Source organism: Sus scrofa, chromosome 6, assembly GCF_054392235.1.
Source record: "Sus scrofa isolate SSC_HxYL_T2T_F1_AM1 chromosome 6, Sscrofa_HxYL_maternal_Yorkshire_Landrace_v2.0, whole genome shotgun sequence".
Lineage (NCBI taxonomy): Eukaryota > Metazoa > Chordata > Mammalia > Artiodactyla > Suidae > Sus > Sus scrofa.
The window spans coordinates 96056619-96074745 of NC_139388.1; the positions used below are offsets into that span (position 1 = coordinate 96056619).

Here is an 18127-nt window from a genome sequence, read left to right on the forward strand (position 1 = left end):
TATGCCCTTTCTATCTTTGAGAGCCATAATTCTTAAAGATCCAAAACTAAATTTTATATTCTGTAAATTTTTGGAATTTTTACAGGGGCGGAAGAAGTCTATAGTGTCTGTTGAACCCAGGAGTCTTATTCAAGGAGCCTTTCAAGGGTGCTCAGTATCTGGGATGACACTGAAATACATGTATGGGGTGAATGCCTGGAAGAATTGGGTTCAGTGGAAAAATGCCAAGGAGGAGCAGGGGGATCTGAAATGTGGCGGTAAATACTGGGCTTGAGTTTGTGTCTCGATTTTGGGGGGTGGGAGGGATATAGATAAATAAGGTAATAAGTAAGGTCATACATATTCAAAAGAGATAAGCACTAGGTCAAAAATCTCATAAAACTTTAAAAAAAATAAATAAATAAATAAAAAAAATAAAAAAAAACCCCAAAAAAACAAACAAAAAAAATCTCATAAAACTTTGATTTTGGCTTTACTTAAATTTTTTTCCATCTTTATTTAAACTTCTCTTTAATTTTTCTTTCCTTGTCAGGAGTTGAACATGCGTCATCTAGCCCATGTTCTGATCCTTTAGGAAGTGCTCAAGACCATGCGCTCTCTCAAGAATCTTCAGAGCCAGGCTGTAGAGGTAAAACATTTATCTCCTTGTAATCTGAATTGCTTGTAATTTCATTGTTGATTTTTGTTTGTTTGTTTTAGCCACACCCTCAGCATATGGAAATTCCCAGGCCAGAGACTGAATCTAAGCCACAATTGCAATCTGCGTTACAGCTGCAGCAGTGCCAGATCCATAACCTACTGTACCGGGCCAGGGATAGAACCTTTACCATCACAGAGACAGTGCTGGATCATTAACCCCCTGTGCCATAGCAGGAACTCCTTCATTGTTGTAAATGGAATTTATAGTTTGTAAATGGAATTTTTTAAATTATTTAAAATTTGAAGTCTAATGTTTAAAAAGAGAAATTAATATTTATTCTCAATTTTAAAGAACTCGTTACATTGGTTTCTCATTCAAAGAAAAGGAATTTTATTTGCTTTTCTAACATTATGCAAATGACTCAAATCTATCTTCTTGAACCCTATGTCTGTAGAATAACCCGTATGGAATCCACTCTGACACTTTTTTTTTTTTTTTTTTTTTAAGAAAAATACTTGGAAAAGCTTCTATAGGAATTTTTCCTAATAAGGAGATGTATGTGATTGACCATATTTGTAGGTTTCTCTTTTGGTTCCAGGAAATTTGGAACTTAGTAAACAGTTCAAATAGAGCAAAGATGTATAATTTAGCAGCACAGCCCAGTAATTAGCTTTCTTTTTCTCCTGGTTTTGTTGTTATATTCTAAACTTTGTTTTCAACTTATACTTTGCTTTTTTATTTTCTGTTTTATGTAAGATACCCTTGTAACTCGATTTTTTGCCTCATTCCAACTATACTTTCTAACACCTGGTGATTGCATGCACCCTTAGCTTCTCCTCAGTCTACCCTCCTTATTGAAGAGTTAGTCACTGCTATGGTGTGTGACTGACTCATTGAATTTCCCTAGATGAAGTGTAATCTCTCTGTTCCAGAATGTTATCAGTATATTCTTGTTATGGGAGTTTATTTGGCCCTTTACCTTCCACTCTGAACCATAACACTTTTGAGAGAGAAGGAGGGGTACTTAGAATGGAGAAGTAATATTGCATTTGACTGTAAGGAGTGAATGCGATGTAGGGGATGCCTACTCATTACTACTACTCATTCATCCAGTGAGATACTTCCTGAATATATTTATCATGTATCAGGCACATGGTATGGGTACTCGAGTGAAAGGGTTAGACATGGTTCTTGCCCTCATAAATCACCTATTTCCATTTGCAAAACCAACTCAGAGAGTTCAAGTATATCTCTGGAAACCTGCAATCTAGACTGCAGAAATGCAGTTACTAGAAAGACTGTTTCAACTCTTACCCTGCCTACATGTCAAATTAGATAACTCTACTTAAAATTAATTCAGTTCTTAGATGTCTTCAAAATCCTAATATATGAGGCTTACTCTGATCTGCCCACCTACACTCTTTTCTGCTATACACCTGAACCTTTTCACTTTTGTGGCCAAGCACATATTATGGCAGCATTTTTAAAGGCATGAAGATATTATGTGTTACTGAACTGCTCTATATTCAAATAAATATGACAAAGTTAAACAGCATTATTATTTTTGCAAATAACCCTACAGCTTTTAATGTATTGAAAAACATTGTGAATTCTTTAGAGGCAGATACAATATGCTGCTGTTTTCCAGATTTATATTTTGTGGAATACAATTTGGGATATCATTTTATATCATCAGATTGGAATTCTTTATTTTTTTGGCCATGCCTTCAACATGGAGAAGTTCCTGGGCCAGGGCTCAAACCCAATGCCACAGCAGTGACCTGAGCAGCTGCAGTGACAACAATGGATCCTTAACCCACCGTACCACAAAAGAACTTCTCAGATTGGAATTCTTTATCCACCTGTTTAATTCTTTTTCAAGGTCTAGCATTAGTGTCACATCTTCCAAAATCTAACGTGACCCTTCCCTAGTAGATGGGCCTCATTTTTTTTCATAGATTCCTATTTAAATAAAATCTTTATCATAGCACCTATTACATCTTATGTGCTGTATTGTCTTTATTCCTTTAACTAAAAAAACCTTGAGATTAGAATCTGTCTTTAATCCATGTATTCACCATTGTATACCAGAATACCCAGGCCACTGTAGTCAGTGAATTGAGTAATGCTCTTATTTTTCCTGTAAGTTAGTATTTCAGATGTTTTCTACCTTTTCACAGTCCGTTCTATCAAGTTGAAGGAAGATATTCTGTCCTGCACTTTTGCTGAGTTGAGTTTGGGCTTATGCCAGTTTATCCAAGAAGTACGGAGACCAAATGGTGAAAAATATGATCCAGACAGTATCTTATACTTGTGCCTTGGAATCCAGCAGGTATAAAATTCAATAATTGTTATTATATCTATTATATTTTTAATAGTTCTGTTAGAACTTGTGAATTAAGCTGCAAAACTATAGTGTATATATATGGTTTGCTAGCTATTACTATTGCTCCTTAACTCTCAATGAACCACCGACTCTGATTTAAAAGTCTTAATCGTATAAGCTTTTGTAAGCTGTACTGAGACTGTTAGTAGTAAAACAGAAATTGAGGGTGGCGTATTTTATTACTAAATGGACAAAAAAGGTATACAAAACAGTTAACAAAAGAAGTGACATAGGTGACTCTGTTCATCATATATATATATGTATTTATACAAATGTTAAGTCTCATCTAAACTTTTTAATGCAAATTAATATATCACCTTATCTATCACCTTAGCAAAAATAAAAAAATTACAACACTCATTGTTGATATGAGTTCTGTGAGATAGGTTCACCTTAATAGCTGGTGGTAATTATAGTTAGTACATACTTTGTAGAAAGCAGTTTCGAGCATATGTTTCAAGAATATTTTTGAATGTTCATATTTTTTACCAGTAATTCATTTTGGGGGAGTCTGTCAGAGCTCTGAAGTTCAGACATCATTGCCCAAAAGTGGAAATCACCTTAAGTATCCACCAAAGGGTAATGGTTAAGTAAATTATAGTACATTTATACAGTTATGTATTATGTAGCTAATAAAAACTGTTTACAAAGTGACTTCTAGTAGTGCATAAAAAATATTAAAGCATTAAATGAACAATATAAGTTCATATTCTATGTGTATTACTATATGTTAACATACAGTGGTTTAAAATCATTCATATAAGGAATTCCTTGGTGGCCTAGCAGTTAAAGAAAGGATCCAGCATTGTTACTGCTGTGGCTCAGATCACTGCTGTAGCGAAGGTTCAGTTTCTGGACCAGGAGCTTCTACATGTCATGACTGTGGCCAAAAGAAAAATAAAATAGAAAAATAATAAATAAAACCATTCACAGACATAGATACATAATAAAATGAAATGCATGAAAAGTGTTTACAGCCGTTATCATCTTGGGGTGGTATATATAACTCTGCCTTTTTTTTTTTCAAGGCCGCACCCACGGCATATGGAGGTTCCCAGTCTAGGGGTGGAATTGGAGCTGTAGCCATTATGCCATAGCCACAGCAACACAGGAACCAAGCTACGTCTGCAATCCACACCACAGCTCATGGCAACACAGGCTCCTTAACCCACTGAGCAAGGCCAGGGATCGAACCTGCGTCCTCATGGATGCTAGTCAGATTCATTAACTGCTGACCCACGACAGGAACTCCCCAGGGGTAGTATAACTCTGGATATCATTGTTTTTTCTCTTTTCTCTATTTGCCAAATTTTATCACTTTTGTATTGGTGATGTGTTGTTCTATTTAGGCATTTATTTGTTGTTAAAGTTTTATTTTTTAATTATAAAATATGCTAAGTACTGTTAAAACAGTAGGTGGAAAAAAAAGGAGTTCCGGTCATGACTCAGTGGAAATAAATCTGACTATTATCCTTGAGGATGCAGGTTCAATCCCTGGCCTCAGTCAGTGGGTTAGGGATACAGTGTTGCCCTGAGATGTGGTGTAGGTCACAGATGCAGCTCTGGTCTGGCGTTGCTGTAGCTGTGGTGTAGGCCAGCGGCTGCAGATGATGAAATACTTCTAACCTGGGAACCTCCATATGCTGCCAGTGTGGCCCTAAAAAGACCAAGAAAACAAAAGCAGAAACAAACAAACAGTAGGTGAAGGCCTATAAAGAAAAATGTATTGGAGGTCCTGTAGTGGCTCAGTGGTTAACAAATCCAACTAGGAACCATGAGGTTGCAGGTTCGATCCCTGGCCTCGCTCAGTGGGTTAAGGATCCGGTGTTGCCGTGAGCCGTGGTCGAAGGTCTCAGACACAGTTTGGATCCTGTGTTGCTGTAGCTCTGGTGGAGGCCAGTGGCTACAGCTCTGATTAGACCCCTAGCCTGGGAACCTCCACATGCTGCTGGTGCGGCCCTAGAAAAGACAAGGAGACAAAAAAATAAATAAAATAAGAAAAACTTATCTCCATCCATTCCCGTACCCTGAGATAACCATTGTTTGTAGCACAATAAATGACCTTTTCTACGTTTTCTTTTTTTCTTTTACATAGTCCAATATGGATATATTTTTCCTTATAGTTCTTGGGTTTTCCATGTTGCTTAGGATGGTTTTCATACTCAAGTATTTAAATGTAAATTCTCATCAATTTCTTTCTAAAATATTTGGAGCTTTTTGGATTGACATCTTTAATTATCTACAATTCAGTTTTTTATATGAGAAAGGTATGTTTATGACGAATAACATTTCCTAGGGGTAGCTAGTTACATAAGCAACATTTGTTTTCCACAGAATTAAAATGGCACCTTTTGGAGTTCCCATTGTGGCTCAGTGGTTAATGAACCCGACTAGTATCCATGAGGTTGCAGTTTTGATCTCTGGGCTTGCTCTGGGTTAAGGATCTGGCATTGCTGTGAGCTGTGGTGTAGGTGGCAGATGTGGCTCGAATCCCAAGTTGCTGTGGCTCTGGCATAGGCCAGCAGTTACAGCTCCGATTCAACCCCTAGCCTGAGAACCTCCATATGCCGCAAGTACGGCTCTCAAAAGACAAAAGATCAAAAAAAAGCACCTTTGCTACTTAATAAGTTCCCCTTATATTTTGATCCTATTTCTGTGTTGTAAAAAATATTTTAAAATTTACGTACTAGCGGATTTTATGGATTCTTTCAACAAAAATTCATTGAGAACTTACTATGTGTGCTATGTGTACATTTTTGCTTAGCCAAAAATTGTGAGGATTATGAACACATTTCCTGTACTCTTGGAGTCTATAATATTGTATCTAAAGGACATTTTCTTATTTTGTCAGTACAGACATCAAGAAATAAGTTGTGATATTTATTAATATTCTAATGATTTGGATAGAATCAAAATGTGATCATTGCCAGGATTTCAATCAAAAACATTTGAGTTCTTTACATGTCAGATACTTTGCTGTATTTAAATAGACTCTATTTGTGGGACAATTCATAAACCTGTTAAAGTGTTTTCCTAGTATATTTATCTTGTTCTTTGTTTATATTAATTAATAAATGACCTTTTGGGAGTTCCCCTTGCGGCGCAGTGGAAAGGAATCCTACTAGTATCCATGAGGCTGCAGGTTCAATCCCATTGTTTCTGGGATCTGGCATTGCTGTGCACTGTGGTATAGCTCGCAGATGCAGCTTTAAGTCCCACATTGCTCTGGCTGTGGCTTAGGCTGGCAACTATAGCTCTGATTTAACCCCTAGCCTGGGAACTTCCATATGCCACTGGTATGGCCCTAAAAAGCATAATAAACAAACAAACCTTCTATTACAATATCATTAAAAAGAGGCCGTAAGTTAACAGATTGTCTGATGATTGTTATTGGAAGTAAATAATTATGAACCCTTTGTCAATTTTGACAAGAAATAAATTTTCCTTAACTGTAAGGAATTTTGATAGTTTACGTATGTTGACATTTTAGATACCTGTGCTCTTTTTTATTTTTTTTCTGATTATAAAAATAATTACGCTAATTGTAAAAAATGTTGAAAAATGTAACAATGTAAAGAAACTAAACTCATCTATAATGTCACCACCTTGAATACCACTGTCAACATTAGTTAGGAGGGATAATTTGGTAAAAGAAACTAATAGTCAAGAGAAAAAATTCAACAGATTGCTAATATATAAAATGTACTAGGAATACTTAACAATCACTTACTGTGGATGATATATATTAATATAAGTGCATTTCATACATTAACTCACTTAATTGTTAGTGTCGCCCTATGTTGTCTAAAAACTAATATTGTTATCATTTTCTGCTGAGGAAACTGAGGCACAGTAAGTGGCAGGGCCAAAGTGTGAACTCTGATAATTCAGCCTCAGGGGCAGTGCTTATGTTCACTGTTTTGGAGTGCCTCTCATATAAAAATGTGGTCAGCTATAATCAGGGAAAATTTCACTTATCAGGAGTTCCTATTGTTAAGAATCTGACATACTGTCCATGAGGATACAGGTTCAATCCCAGGCCTCACTCAGTGGGTTAAGGATCTGGCATTGCTGCAAGCTGTAGTGTAGGTTGCAAATGTGGCTTGGATCTGGCATTGCCGTGGCTGTAGTGTAGGCTGGCGGCTGCAGCTCTTACTCAACCCCTAGCCTGAGAACTTCCATATGCCACAGGTGCGGCCATAAAAAGAAAAACAAATTTAAATCACCTATCAGTTGGATTTAAAAAGTTGAAAAGTTTGATAATACCAAGTTTTAGTGAAGATATATGTACACTGTTGGAGATCTTTTCAGAGGGCACTTTAACAGTGGCTATTAAACTTTAAATGTGGGAGTTCCTGTTGTGGCCCAGCAGAAACATATCCAACCAAGAACCATGAGGTTGTGGGTTTGATCCCTGGCCTCGCCCTGTGGGTTAAGGATCCAGCGTTGCTGTGAGCTGTGGTGTAGGTCTCAGATGCGGCTTGGATCCTGTGTTGCTGTGGCTGTGGCATAGGCCAGCAGCTGTAGCTCTGATTTGACCCCTAGCTTGGGAACCTCCTCATTCCACTGGTGTGGACATAAGGAAAAAAAAAAAAAAAATTGAAATGGGGAGTTCCCTTGTGATGTAGTGGGTTACAGATCCAGCATTGTCAGTGCATCAGTTAGGGTTGCTGCTGTGGCATGGGTTCAGTCCCTGGCCCAGAAACTTCCACATGCCCCAAGTGCTGCCAAAACCAAAACAGTACCTTTAAATGCATATAAATTCTTTAGTCTAGCAAATCCATTGATCAGCATCTTTCTCCCAACGAAATGCACAAAAGTGCAAGTATTTTGATTATGATATTTTTCTTTCTTCTTATGGCACCACCTATGGCTTATGTAAGTTCCCGGGCTAGGGGTCACACTGGACCTGCAGCTGCAGGCCTGTACCACAGCCACAGCAACATGGGGTCTGAGTCACATCTGCAAACTATGCCACAGCTTGTAGTAACACTGGATCCTTAACCCACTGATTGAGGCCAGGGATTGAACCTGCATCCTTACATCACTATGTTGGGTTCTTAACCCGCTAAGCCACAGTGGGAACTCTGTTAACATTGTGCTTAACAGCAAAAAATTAGAAACCACAGAAGTATTCATAAAAAAAGTAATAGTTCAGGCCTTCTTTTGTGGCCCAGCAGGTTAAATGTCCAGCGATGTCACTGTTGTGAATTATTCTTTGAAGTGAATTGTTCATTGTGGGTGATTTTGTGTTGTTCATATTCTGCAGTTTTACTGAATTCATTTATTAGCTCTGATAACTAGTTTTGGTATGTGTTCTTTTGGATTTTCTATTATATAGTTTCTTGCCACCTGTAAATAGAAATAGTTTTACTTCTTCCTTTTCTATTTGAATGCTTTTTATTTCTTTTTCTTGCCTAATTACTCTGGCTAGGACTTCCTATACAGTGTTGAATAGAAGTGGCATTTTTGTCTTGTTTATGATCTGAGGGAGAAGTGATTGCTTTTAATCCATGTATTTTATATGTACGTATATTTGGGTGAATGTACAAAACTCAATTCTGTATTCATAAAGGATATTTTTTTAAGGATTGAAATCCCCCCGACTGTTGATTGTAGTTGCCTTTGTATACTGGGTTTATCTTTCATTTTTCAACAACATAACTGTAATCTGGCTATCTGATCATAAATTGCTTTTGAAAAGGCCTATTAAAATGCACACTGAGGAGTTTCCTGGTGGCCTAGTGGTTAAGGGCTCAGCATTTGTCACTGCTGTGGCTTGGGTTTGATTCTTAGCCCAGGAACTTCCACATGCTACAGGTGTGGCCATCAAAGAGCACATTGAGGGAGTTCCCGTCATGTCTCAGTGGTTAACAAATCCGACTAGGAACCATGAGGTTTCGGGTTCAATTCCTGGCCTCGATCAGTGGGTTAAGGATGCAGCGTTGCTGTGAGCTGTGCTGTAGGTCGCAGATGCGGCTCGGATCCGGTGTTGCTGTGGCCGTGGCTTAGGCCAGCGGCTATAGCTCCTATTCGACCTGGGAACCTCCATATGTCATGAGTGTGGCCCTAGAAAATACGAAAAAACAAAAAACAGAGCACATTGAAATGATGTATAATTGTTATTAGCCAGCATAAATTTAAGTTGAAATAAAAATTTTCTCCAAGTCATACATAGACCAAAAAGTAGGAAACCAAAGTAGCCATAGATATATGTTAAAAATACCAAATCTTAAAAATATCAAAAGATTTTTAACATGTAATCATGCTACTTTGTGTTCTGTAAATGCTCATTATATTTCTCTGATTTCATCTGACCTAGCCTGCACCCTCAGAATATTTTTTTAATAGTAATCTACCCAGGCTGTTGCTTTCCTTCCTGTGATATGATTCTTGGTGGTTATAATTAACATACTTTTATGTCCTATAATTAGACTTGAACTTTTTGAAGGCTGGGTTGTGAGTCAGAGCATTGAGAACTGTGGTTAGATGCCTCCAAATAAATAGTTTTAAAATTTAGGTATCTTCAGGTCACCTAACAGTAGCTAACTGCATTATTTCAGGAAGTCATCTTATAACTAGGCTAAAGAGTAAGCACATCTCAGACACTGAGAATTAGAAAAATTATTTGGCAAGTATGAATTAGAACCAATTTTTAGTATAGTAGTTTTATTAATTGTTTAAAAGGTACTTATATCAGGAGTTCCCATCATGGTTCAGCGGTTAACGAATCTGACTAGCATTCATGAGGACGCAGGTTCGATCCCTAGTCTTGCTCAGTGGGTTAAGGATCTGGTATTGCCGTGAGCTGTGGTGTAGGTCACAGACAAGGCTCAGATCCGGTGTTGCTGTGGCTCTAGCGTAGGCCAGCAGCTGCAGCTCTGATTTGATCCCTAGCCTGGGAACCTCCATATGCTGCGGGTGTGGCCCTAAAAAAAAAAGGTACTTATGTTATTTGTTATAATTATTTTTTAATCAATGTTTTAAAAAGGAAATAGAAATCTTTATAAGCTCAGTGCTCAAGATAATGTTAATTCATGTGAAAAAGATCTTTAGCTTGAATCTTGGTATTTGAACAGTATTTGTAAAATGTTTCACACTATTGTAAGGATATAAACTAAGGGTAAACTCTATTCCTTATAATAATCTTTTAAAACTTGTATTTTCTTTATATCAACCATATATGTTTCCATTTTTTTCTCTCGTAGTACCTGTTTGAAAATGGTAGAATAGATAACATTTTTACTGAGCCCTATTCCAGATTTATGATTGAACTTACCAAACTCTTGAAAATATGGGAACCTACAATACTTCCTAATGGTAGGATGATTATTCTATATTTTGTCTTTTCATGATATGCTTTAAGTTCCTTAAGTTTTATGATTACCTTTTTATTAATCACTCATTTTATGTCTCTTGATTTATAACGTATTTGGACTTTTGAGGAGAAAGTCTTTGGTTTATTATTATTGATTTTAGTAAAGTTGTAATTTTCATTTCATATAAGATACAAACTGTTGAAAATTAAAAAAAAAAAAACAACTGGAGGTTACATTTACTCTTTAGAAACCACTTTTGATCTGGCACAGTTGTGTAGTGTACCAGTATCTGCCACGTATCCTACTTCTAGATTCTATTTGTTAGCATGGACCTGTTTTGATATTTTATAAAAAGTATCCTGAACTGGTCAAAAGAGTTAAGCCTTGGAGTTCCTGTCATGGCGCAGCAGAAATGAATCCAACTAGGAGCTATGAGGTTGCAGGTTCAATCCCTGGCCTTGCTCAGTGGGTTAAGGATCCAGCGTTGCTGTGAGCTGTGGTGTAGGTTGCAGATAAGGCTCGGATCTGGCACGGCTGTGGCTGTAGTGTAAGCTGGCAGCTGTAGTTACAGTTAGACCCCCAGCCTAGGAAGCTCCAGATGCCGTGGGTGCGGCCCTAAAAAGCAAAAAAATAAATAAATAAATAAATAAAAAAGAATTAAAGTCTTCCTCTCAAAACGTCTTTGACTGTATGTCTTTGGACAAGTCCCTGATTTACTCCTGGTCTCAGCCTCCTTGGCTATGAATAGAGAGGTTGAATGTGATGCCCAGAAATATGTGCCCTGTTCTGTCGGGCTATAGAGAAGCATTATGAGCAGTGTGATGGCTTGATGCATTTAACATTGAGAGAGGGGCCTAGGAACATAGAGTTGGAAATAATAAGTTCATGTTGATGAGTACTCTCCCAAGAACAGAATATAGAAGAAGCAGCAGTGAAGAGGACTGGGAAGAGGATGTCATGAAAGACCAAGGGGTATCATGAGGAAGAGGGGTTTAAAGGGTCTGTTTATTTTAATCTTCTGACCTTTGCTTTTCAAGAAAAATCCAGTTAAGTTTCCATGAAGTAATCACTCTTAATATAAATTTAAAATAAGAGGATGTGGGAGAGAGAGAGAGAGCTTTCCCCCTTCTAATGATTTTAGCCAAATAAAACTGAACCAGTTAACAGTAAACATAATGATCTCTAACAGCAGTCTGCAAACTGCAGCCCATGGGCCAGATCTGGCCTGCTGCCTGTTTCTGTATAATACGTGAGTTCAACATTTTTTTCACTTCTGAGTAGTTGGAAAAAAATTCAAGAACATTATTTTGTGGCATGTGAAAATGACATGAAGTTCAAATTTGTTTCTGTAAGTGAATTTTATAAATAGCCACACCGGTTTATGAATTGCTTATAGTTCCTCATCTTCTACAACAACAAACTTGTTCAGAGTCCTTATGGCCCCCAGTGCTTAACATATTTATCATCTGGTTCTTCACAGAAAAAGTTTGCTACCCTCTGGTCTAAAATAACAGTAGATTAAAACTGTTTCAGGTGAGTCCTCATATTGCCTGCTTCACTGGAATCATCTGCCCTTTTCTTTGCAGTGCCTTTTCTGTTTTTCTATATGAGGAAGAGGGAGAAAAAGAGTAACAACCAGTCTTTTCTCTAGTATCTTCCTGTCAGAGAATAAGAGAAGTTACTTATTCCCAGTTAGCAGGAGCTCAGTTCTGTTCCTCCCGCCCCCTTCTGTCCAGGTTACATGTTCTCTCGCATTGAAGAAGAGCATTTGTGGGAGTGCAAGCAACTGGGCGCTTACTCACCAATCGTCCTCTTGAACACCCTCCTTTTCTTCAATACCAAATACTTTCAACTAAAGAACGTTACTGAGCACTTGAAGCTTTCCTTTGCCCACGTGATGAGACGGACCAGGACTCTGAAGTACAGCACCAAGATGACATACCTGAGGTTCTTCCCACCTTTACAGAAGCAGGAGTCAGAACCAGGTGTGTGGTGGAGTTTTTAAGGTTTGTTTGTTCATTTCTTTATTTTTTAATTGAGTCTACTTGATGTATAACATTTAGTTTCAAATGTGCAACATAGTGACTTAAAATGTATTATGAAATGGATACCACCATAAGTCTAATACTATCTGTGATCATACAAAGTTATTATAATATTATTGGCCATATTCCTTATGCTGTAGATTACTTCTTATGACTTACTTATTTTATGACTGGAAGTTTGCATCTCTTAATCTCTTCACCTATTTTGTCCAGTTCCCAACCCTCTTTCCTCTGGCAACTACCAATTTGCTCTCTGTAGCTGTGAGTCTGTTTCTGTTTTGTTCATTTGTTTTATTTTTTAGATTCTACGTATAGGTGAAATCATATGTTATTTGTCTTTCTCTCACTGACTTATTTCACTTAGCGTAACACTCTCTAGATCCATCCGTGTTATCACAAATGGCAAGATTTTATTCTTTTTTTATAGCTGAGTATATTAATGCGTTCTACCAAAGGATGCTTAGGTTGTGTCCATATTTTTGGCTATTGTCAGTAATGCTGCAGTGTACAAAGGGGTGCATATATGTCTTTTTGAATTAGTGTTTTTGTTTTCTTTGGGTGAATACACAGGAGTGGAAAGGCTGGATCATACTGTAGTTCTATTTTTAATTTTGGGGGACCCTCCTTACTGTTTTCCACAGTGGCTGCAAGGGTTCCCAAGGGTTCCCCTTTTTACACATCCTCACCCACACTTCCTATCTATCATCTCTTTCATGACAGTCGTTCTGACAGGTTTGAGGTGATACCTTATTGTGGTTTCGACTTGCATTTCCATGATGATTGGTGGCATCTGTCCTTGTGTCTGTTGGCAATCTATATATGTCTTTTTTTTTTTTTTTTTTTTTAAAACAAGTGGCCGCACCTGCGGCATATGGAGGTTCCCAGGCTAGGGGTCAAGCCACAGCCACTGTAGAAGCAACACCGAGTAGTTATGTTGTGAGCCACACGGGAAGTCCTATATATGTCTTTTGGGGAAATACCTATTCAGATCCTCTGCCCATTCTTAAATTGCATCACTTGGTTATTTGATACTGAGTTTTAAGAAATCTTCATACATTTTGGATATTAACCCCTTACCAGATAGATAATTTGCAAATATCCTCTTCCATTCAGTAGGTTACCTTTTCATTTTGTTGATGGTGTTCTTTGCTGTGCAACATCTTTTTAGTTTGATATAGTTCCATTCATTTATTTTTGCTTTGGTTGTCTCTGCCTAAGCAGATATATCCTAAAAAATATTACAAAACTGATGTCCAAGTTTCCTGCCTGGGTTATCTTAGGAGTTTTATGGTTTCAGGTCTTAAAATTAAATCTTTAATCCATCTTGAATTTAATTTTGTATATGGCATGAGAATGGTTGAATTTCATTCTTTTGCATGTAGCTGTCCAGTTTTCCCAGCACCATTTATTGAAGAGGCTGTCTCTTTCTCATTGTATATTCTTGCCTCCTTTGTTGCAGATTAATTGACCATGTAAGTATGGGTTTAGTCTGGCCTCTCTGTTCTGTTCCATTGATCTATGTGTCTGTTTTTGTGCCATTGCTGTACTGTTTTGATTTCTATAGCTTTGTGTTAATACGGTTGACCTTTAAACAATACATAGGTTGGGGCACCAACCCTACTTACAGTAAAAAATTTGCATATATCTTTACAGTCAGCCCTCCTGATCCTCATTTCCACATCTGCAGATTCAAACAGCCATGTATTCAATAGTACTATGGTACCTATTTATTGAACTAAATCAGCAAATAAGTGGATCCAGTTAGTTCAAACTTGTGTTGTCTAGGGGTGAACTGTAGTTTGAAGTCAGGGAGTATGATAGCTCCAGTTTTCTTCTTTCTCAAGATTGCTTTGGCTGTTTGGGGCCTTTTGTGTTTCCATATAAATTTAAAGATTATTTGCTCTATTTCTATAAAATATGCCACTGGTATTTTGATAGGGATTGCTTTGAATCTATAGGTTATCTTGGTGTGGACATTTCAACACTATTCTTTCAGTGCATGAGCATTTATTTGTATTGTCTTTATTTGTATTGTATTTATTTGTATTGTCTTTGATTTCTTTCATCAAGGTCATAGAATACAGGTCTTCCACCTCTGGTTAAATTTGTTCTTAGGTATTTTCTTATTTTTGATGCAATTGTAAATATGATTGTTTTCTTAATTTCACTTTCTGATAGGTTGTTATTAGTGTGTAGAAATGCAGATTATTTCTGCATATTAATTTTGTACTTTGTAAAATACATTTACTCAATTCATTTATTAATTCTAACAGTTTTTTGGTAGTGTCTTTAGAATTTTCTGTATATAGTATCATGTCATCTGCAAACAGGACAGTTTTACTTCTTCCTTTCCAATCTGAATTCTTATTATTTCTTTTTCTTGTCAGATTAGCTAGGACTTCCAGTACACTGTTGAATAAAGGTGTCAAGAGTGGGCATCCTTGTTTTATTTCTGATCTTAGAGGAAATGGTTTCAGCTTTTCACTGTTGATTATGGTATTAGCTGTGGGTTTGTCATATACGCTTTTTAAAAAATTTTTTTTGCTTTTTAGGGTTGCACCTATGGCATATGGGAAGTTCCCAGGCTAGCAGTCAAATGAGAGCTACAGCTGCTGGCTTGTGCCACAGCTGATGGCAACGCTGGATCCCCAACCCACTTAGGGATCAAACCTGCATCTTCCTGGATACCAATCAGATTAATTTCCATTGCACCACAATGAGAACTCTGATTTAGTCATTTATTATGTTGAGGTATGTTCCCTCTGTAGCCATTTTGTTGAGAGTTTCTGTCATAAGTGGGTATTGAATTTTTTCACAAGCTTTTATGGACCATATTGAGATGAAATTATGCTTTTTAGTCCTTTGTTTTCTTAATGTGTGTCATGTTGTTCGATTTGTGAATATTGAACCATCCTTGTATCCCTGGGATAAATCCACTTGCTCATGGTGTATGCTCCTTTTAATGATTTATTGGATTCAGTTTGCTAATATTTTGTTGAGAATTTTTGCATCTGTGTTTATCAGTGATATTGGCCTGAAATTTGCTTTCTTTGTGTAGTATCTTTGGTTTTGGTAGCAAGGTGATACTGGCCTTGTAGAATGAATTTAGAGGAGTTCCTTAGTTTTCTATATTGTGGAATAGTTTGAGAAGGATAGGTATTAACTCTTCTTTAAGTGTTTGGTAAACTTCATCTGTAAGCCATCTGGTTCTGAACTTTTTGTTGTTGGGAGTGTTTTGATTACTGATTTAGTTTCATTACTGATAATTGATCTGTTGATGTTTTCTATTTCTTCTGACTTAGTCTTAAAAGGTAGTATGTGTCTAAGAATTTAGCCATTTCTTCTAGGTTGTCCAGTTTGTTGGCATATAATTATTCATAGTAATTTCTTACAGTTGTGTGTATTTCTGTGGTGTCAGTTGTATACTTCCATTTCATTTTTCATTTTATGTATTTGACCTCTTTTTTTCTTGATGAATCTGGCTAAAGGTTTGTCAATTTTGTTTATCTTTTCAAAGGACAGGCTTTTAGTTTCACAGATCTTTCCTGCTATTTTTTAGTCTCTGTTTCATTTATTCTACTTTGATCCTTTGTTATTTTCTTCCTTGTGCTAACTTCGGGTTTTGTTTGTTCTTTTCTAACTCCTTTTTGGTGTAAGTTTGGATTATTTGAGATTTTCCTTGTTTCCTAAGTTTCCTTGTTTCCTTGTTTCCTACAGTGCTATAAATTTCTCTCTTAGAACTGCTTTTGATGCATCCCGTTGACTCTGTTTCAGAGTACTTTTTGACTTCCACTTTGAGTTCTTCAGCGATCCATTATTTGGTAGCATGTTGTTAAGACTCCACGTTTGTGTATTTTCCATACTTTTTTCTAACAGTCTCATAGAGTTGTGGTCAGGAAAAGATGTTCAGTATAATTTCAGTTTTCTTTAACTTATTGAGACTCATTTTGTGGCCTAACGTGATCTATCCTGGAGAATGTTCCATGTGTACTTAAAAAGAATGTTATCCATTTTGGGGGTGGATGTACTATTTATTAAGTCCATCTGGTTTAATGTGTCATTTAAGGCCAGTATTTATTGCTTTTGTGTCTGAATGATCTGCATTGATGTAAGTGGAGTGTGAAGTCCTCCACTATGATTATGGAGGACTCCTTTCATATCTGTTAATATTTGGTTTATATATTTAGGTGCTCCTGTGTTGGGTACATACATATATACAAGTGTTTCCTCTTATTGTTGGATTGATCCTTTTGTCATTATGCAGAGCCCTTCTTTATCTCTTTGTTTTAAAGTCTATTTCATCTGCTCTAAGTATTGATATCCTAGCTTTTTTGTTTGTTTACATTTGCATGGAATATCCTTTTTTATCCTCTCACTTTCAGTCTGTGTGTGCCTTTACATCTGAAGTGAGTCTCTGGTAGGCAGCATATATATGAATCTTATTTTGGTAATCATTCAGCCAAATGAGTGTCTCTAGATTGCACATATAAAGTAATTATTGATAGGTATATACTTATTAACATTTTGTTCATTGTTTTCTGGTTGTTTTTGTTGTTCTTATCTGTTTCTTTTTCTCTTGCTCTCTTCCCTTGTGGTTTGATAGCTGTTTTTAGTGTTATGCTTGTGTTCCTTTCTCTTTTTTTGTGTGAGTACCTATTACCTGGTTATTGATATGTGGTTACTATAAGGTTCTTAAATAAGAACTTGTGTATATAGCAGTCCATTTTAAGCTGATAGTTCCTTAATTTTGAGTGTGTCCTAGAAGCACTGCATTTTTTACTCTCCCACCTAACCTTTTATGCTTTTGACATCATATTGTACTTTAAAAAAATTTGTGGGAGTTATTGTGGTTCAGCAGGTTAAGGACCTGCCATCACTGTGAGGATGCAGGTTTGATTCCTGGCCTCTCTCAGTGGGTTAAGGATCTGATGTTGTCATAAGCTGCAGCAAAGATCACAGATATGGCTTGGATCTAGTTTTGCTGTGGCTGCAGGTCCAGTTCCATCCCTGTCCTGGGAACTTCCGTATACCACAGGTACGGGCGTAAAAAAGGAAAAAAAATTGTGTATTATTTACCTAATAAATGTAGATTATATCATTTTACCACTTTTGTATTTTAACCTCCATACTGGTTACACAGGCAGTTGATTCACTACCTTTACTCTGTGTTTGCCTTTACAGTGAGATTTTTTGTTCCATAATTTTCATATTTCTATTTATGGCCTTTTCTTTTATGTTTAAAAAAGTCTTTTAGGAGCTCCTGTTGTGGCACAGTGGGTTTAGAATCTGACTACAGTGGCTCTGGTCACTGTGGAGGAGAAGGCTCAATCCCCGCCTAGTGCAGTAGGTCAAAGGTATCTAGCATTGCTGCAGCTGTGGCATAGGTCACACCTGTGGCTCAGATTAATCCCTGACCCAGGAACTTCCATATGCCTTGGGTGTGGCCATAAATTTTTTTTTAAAAAAAGTCCCTTTAACATTTACTGTAAGGTCAGTTTAGTGGCGATGAACCGCTTTAGCTTTTTGCGTCTGTGAAACATTATTTCTTCTTTAATTCTGCATGACAATCTTGCCAAATAGAGTACTCTTAGTTGCATATTTTTCCTTTCAGTATTTTGAATATATCATGCTACTCCCTTCTGGTTGAAAAGCCAGCTATTTTTTTTTTTTTTTTTTTTTCTTTTTGCCATTTCTTGGGCCGCTCCCGTGGCATATGGAGATTCCCAGGCTAGGGGTT

At 36.9% G+C, this 18127-nt stretch overlaps 1 protein-coding gene across 47 annotated transcripts in view; it reads left to right on the top strand.

Moving 5' to 3' along the window:
* Positions 1–18127, top strand: part of ZMYM4 (zinc finger MYM-type containing 4) — a 164638-nt gene that overhangs the window by 134503 nt on the left and 12008 nt on the right. For all 47 annotated transcript variants that reach the window (XM_084963807.1, XM_084963813.1, XM_021095899.2 and 44 more), the window contains 5 exons: positions 86–257; positions 533–628; positions 2821–2972; positions 10235–10346; positions 12082–12330. In XM_084963807.1, coding sequence (XP_084819933.1) covers positions 86–257; positions 533–628; positions 2821–2972; positions 10235–10346; positions 12082–12330 — 781 coding nt within the window. The remainder of the gene's footprint in view (positions 1–85; positions 258–532; positions 629–2820; positions 2973–10234; positions 10347–12081; positions 12331–18127) is intronic.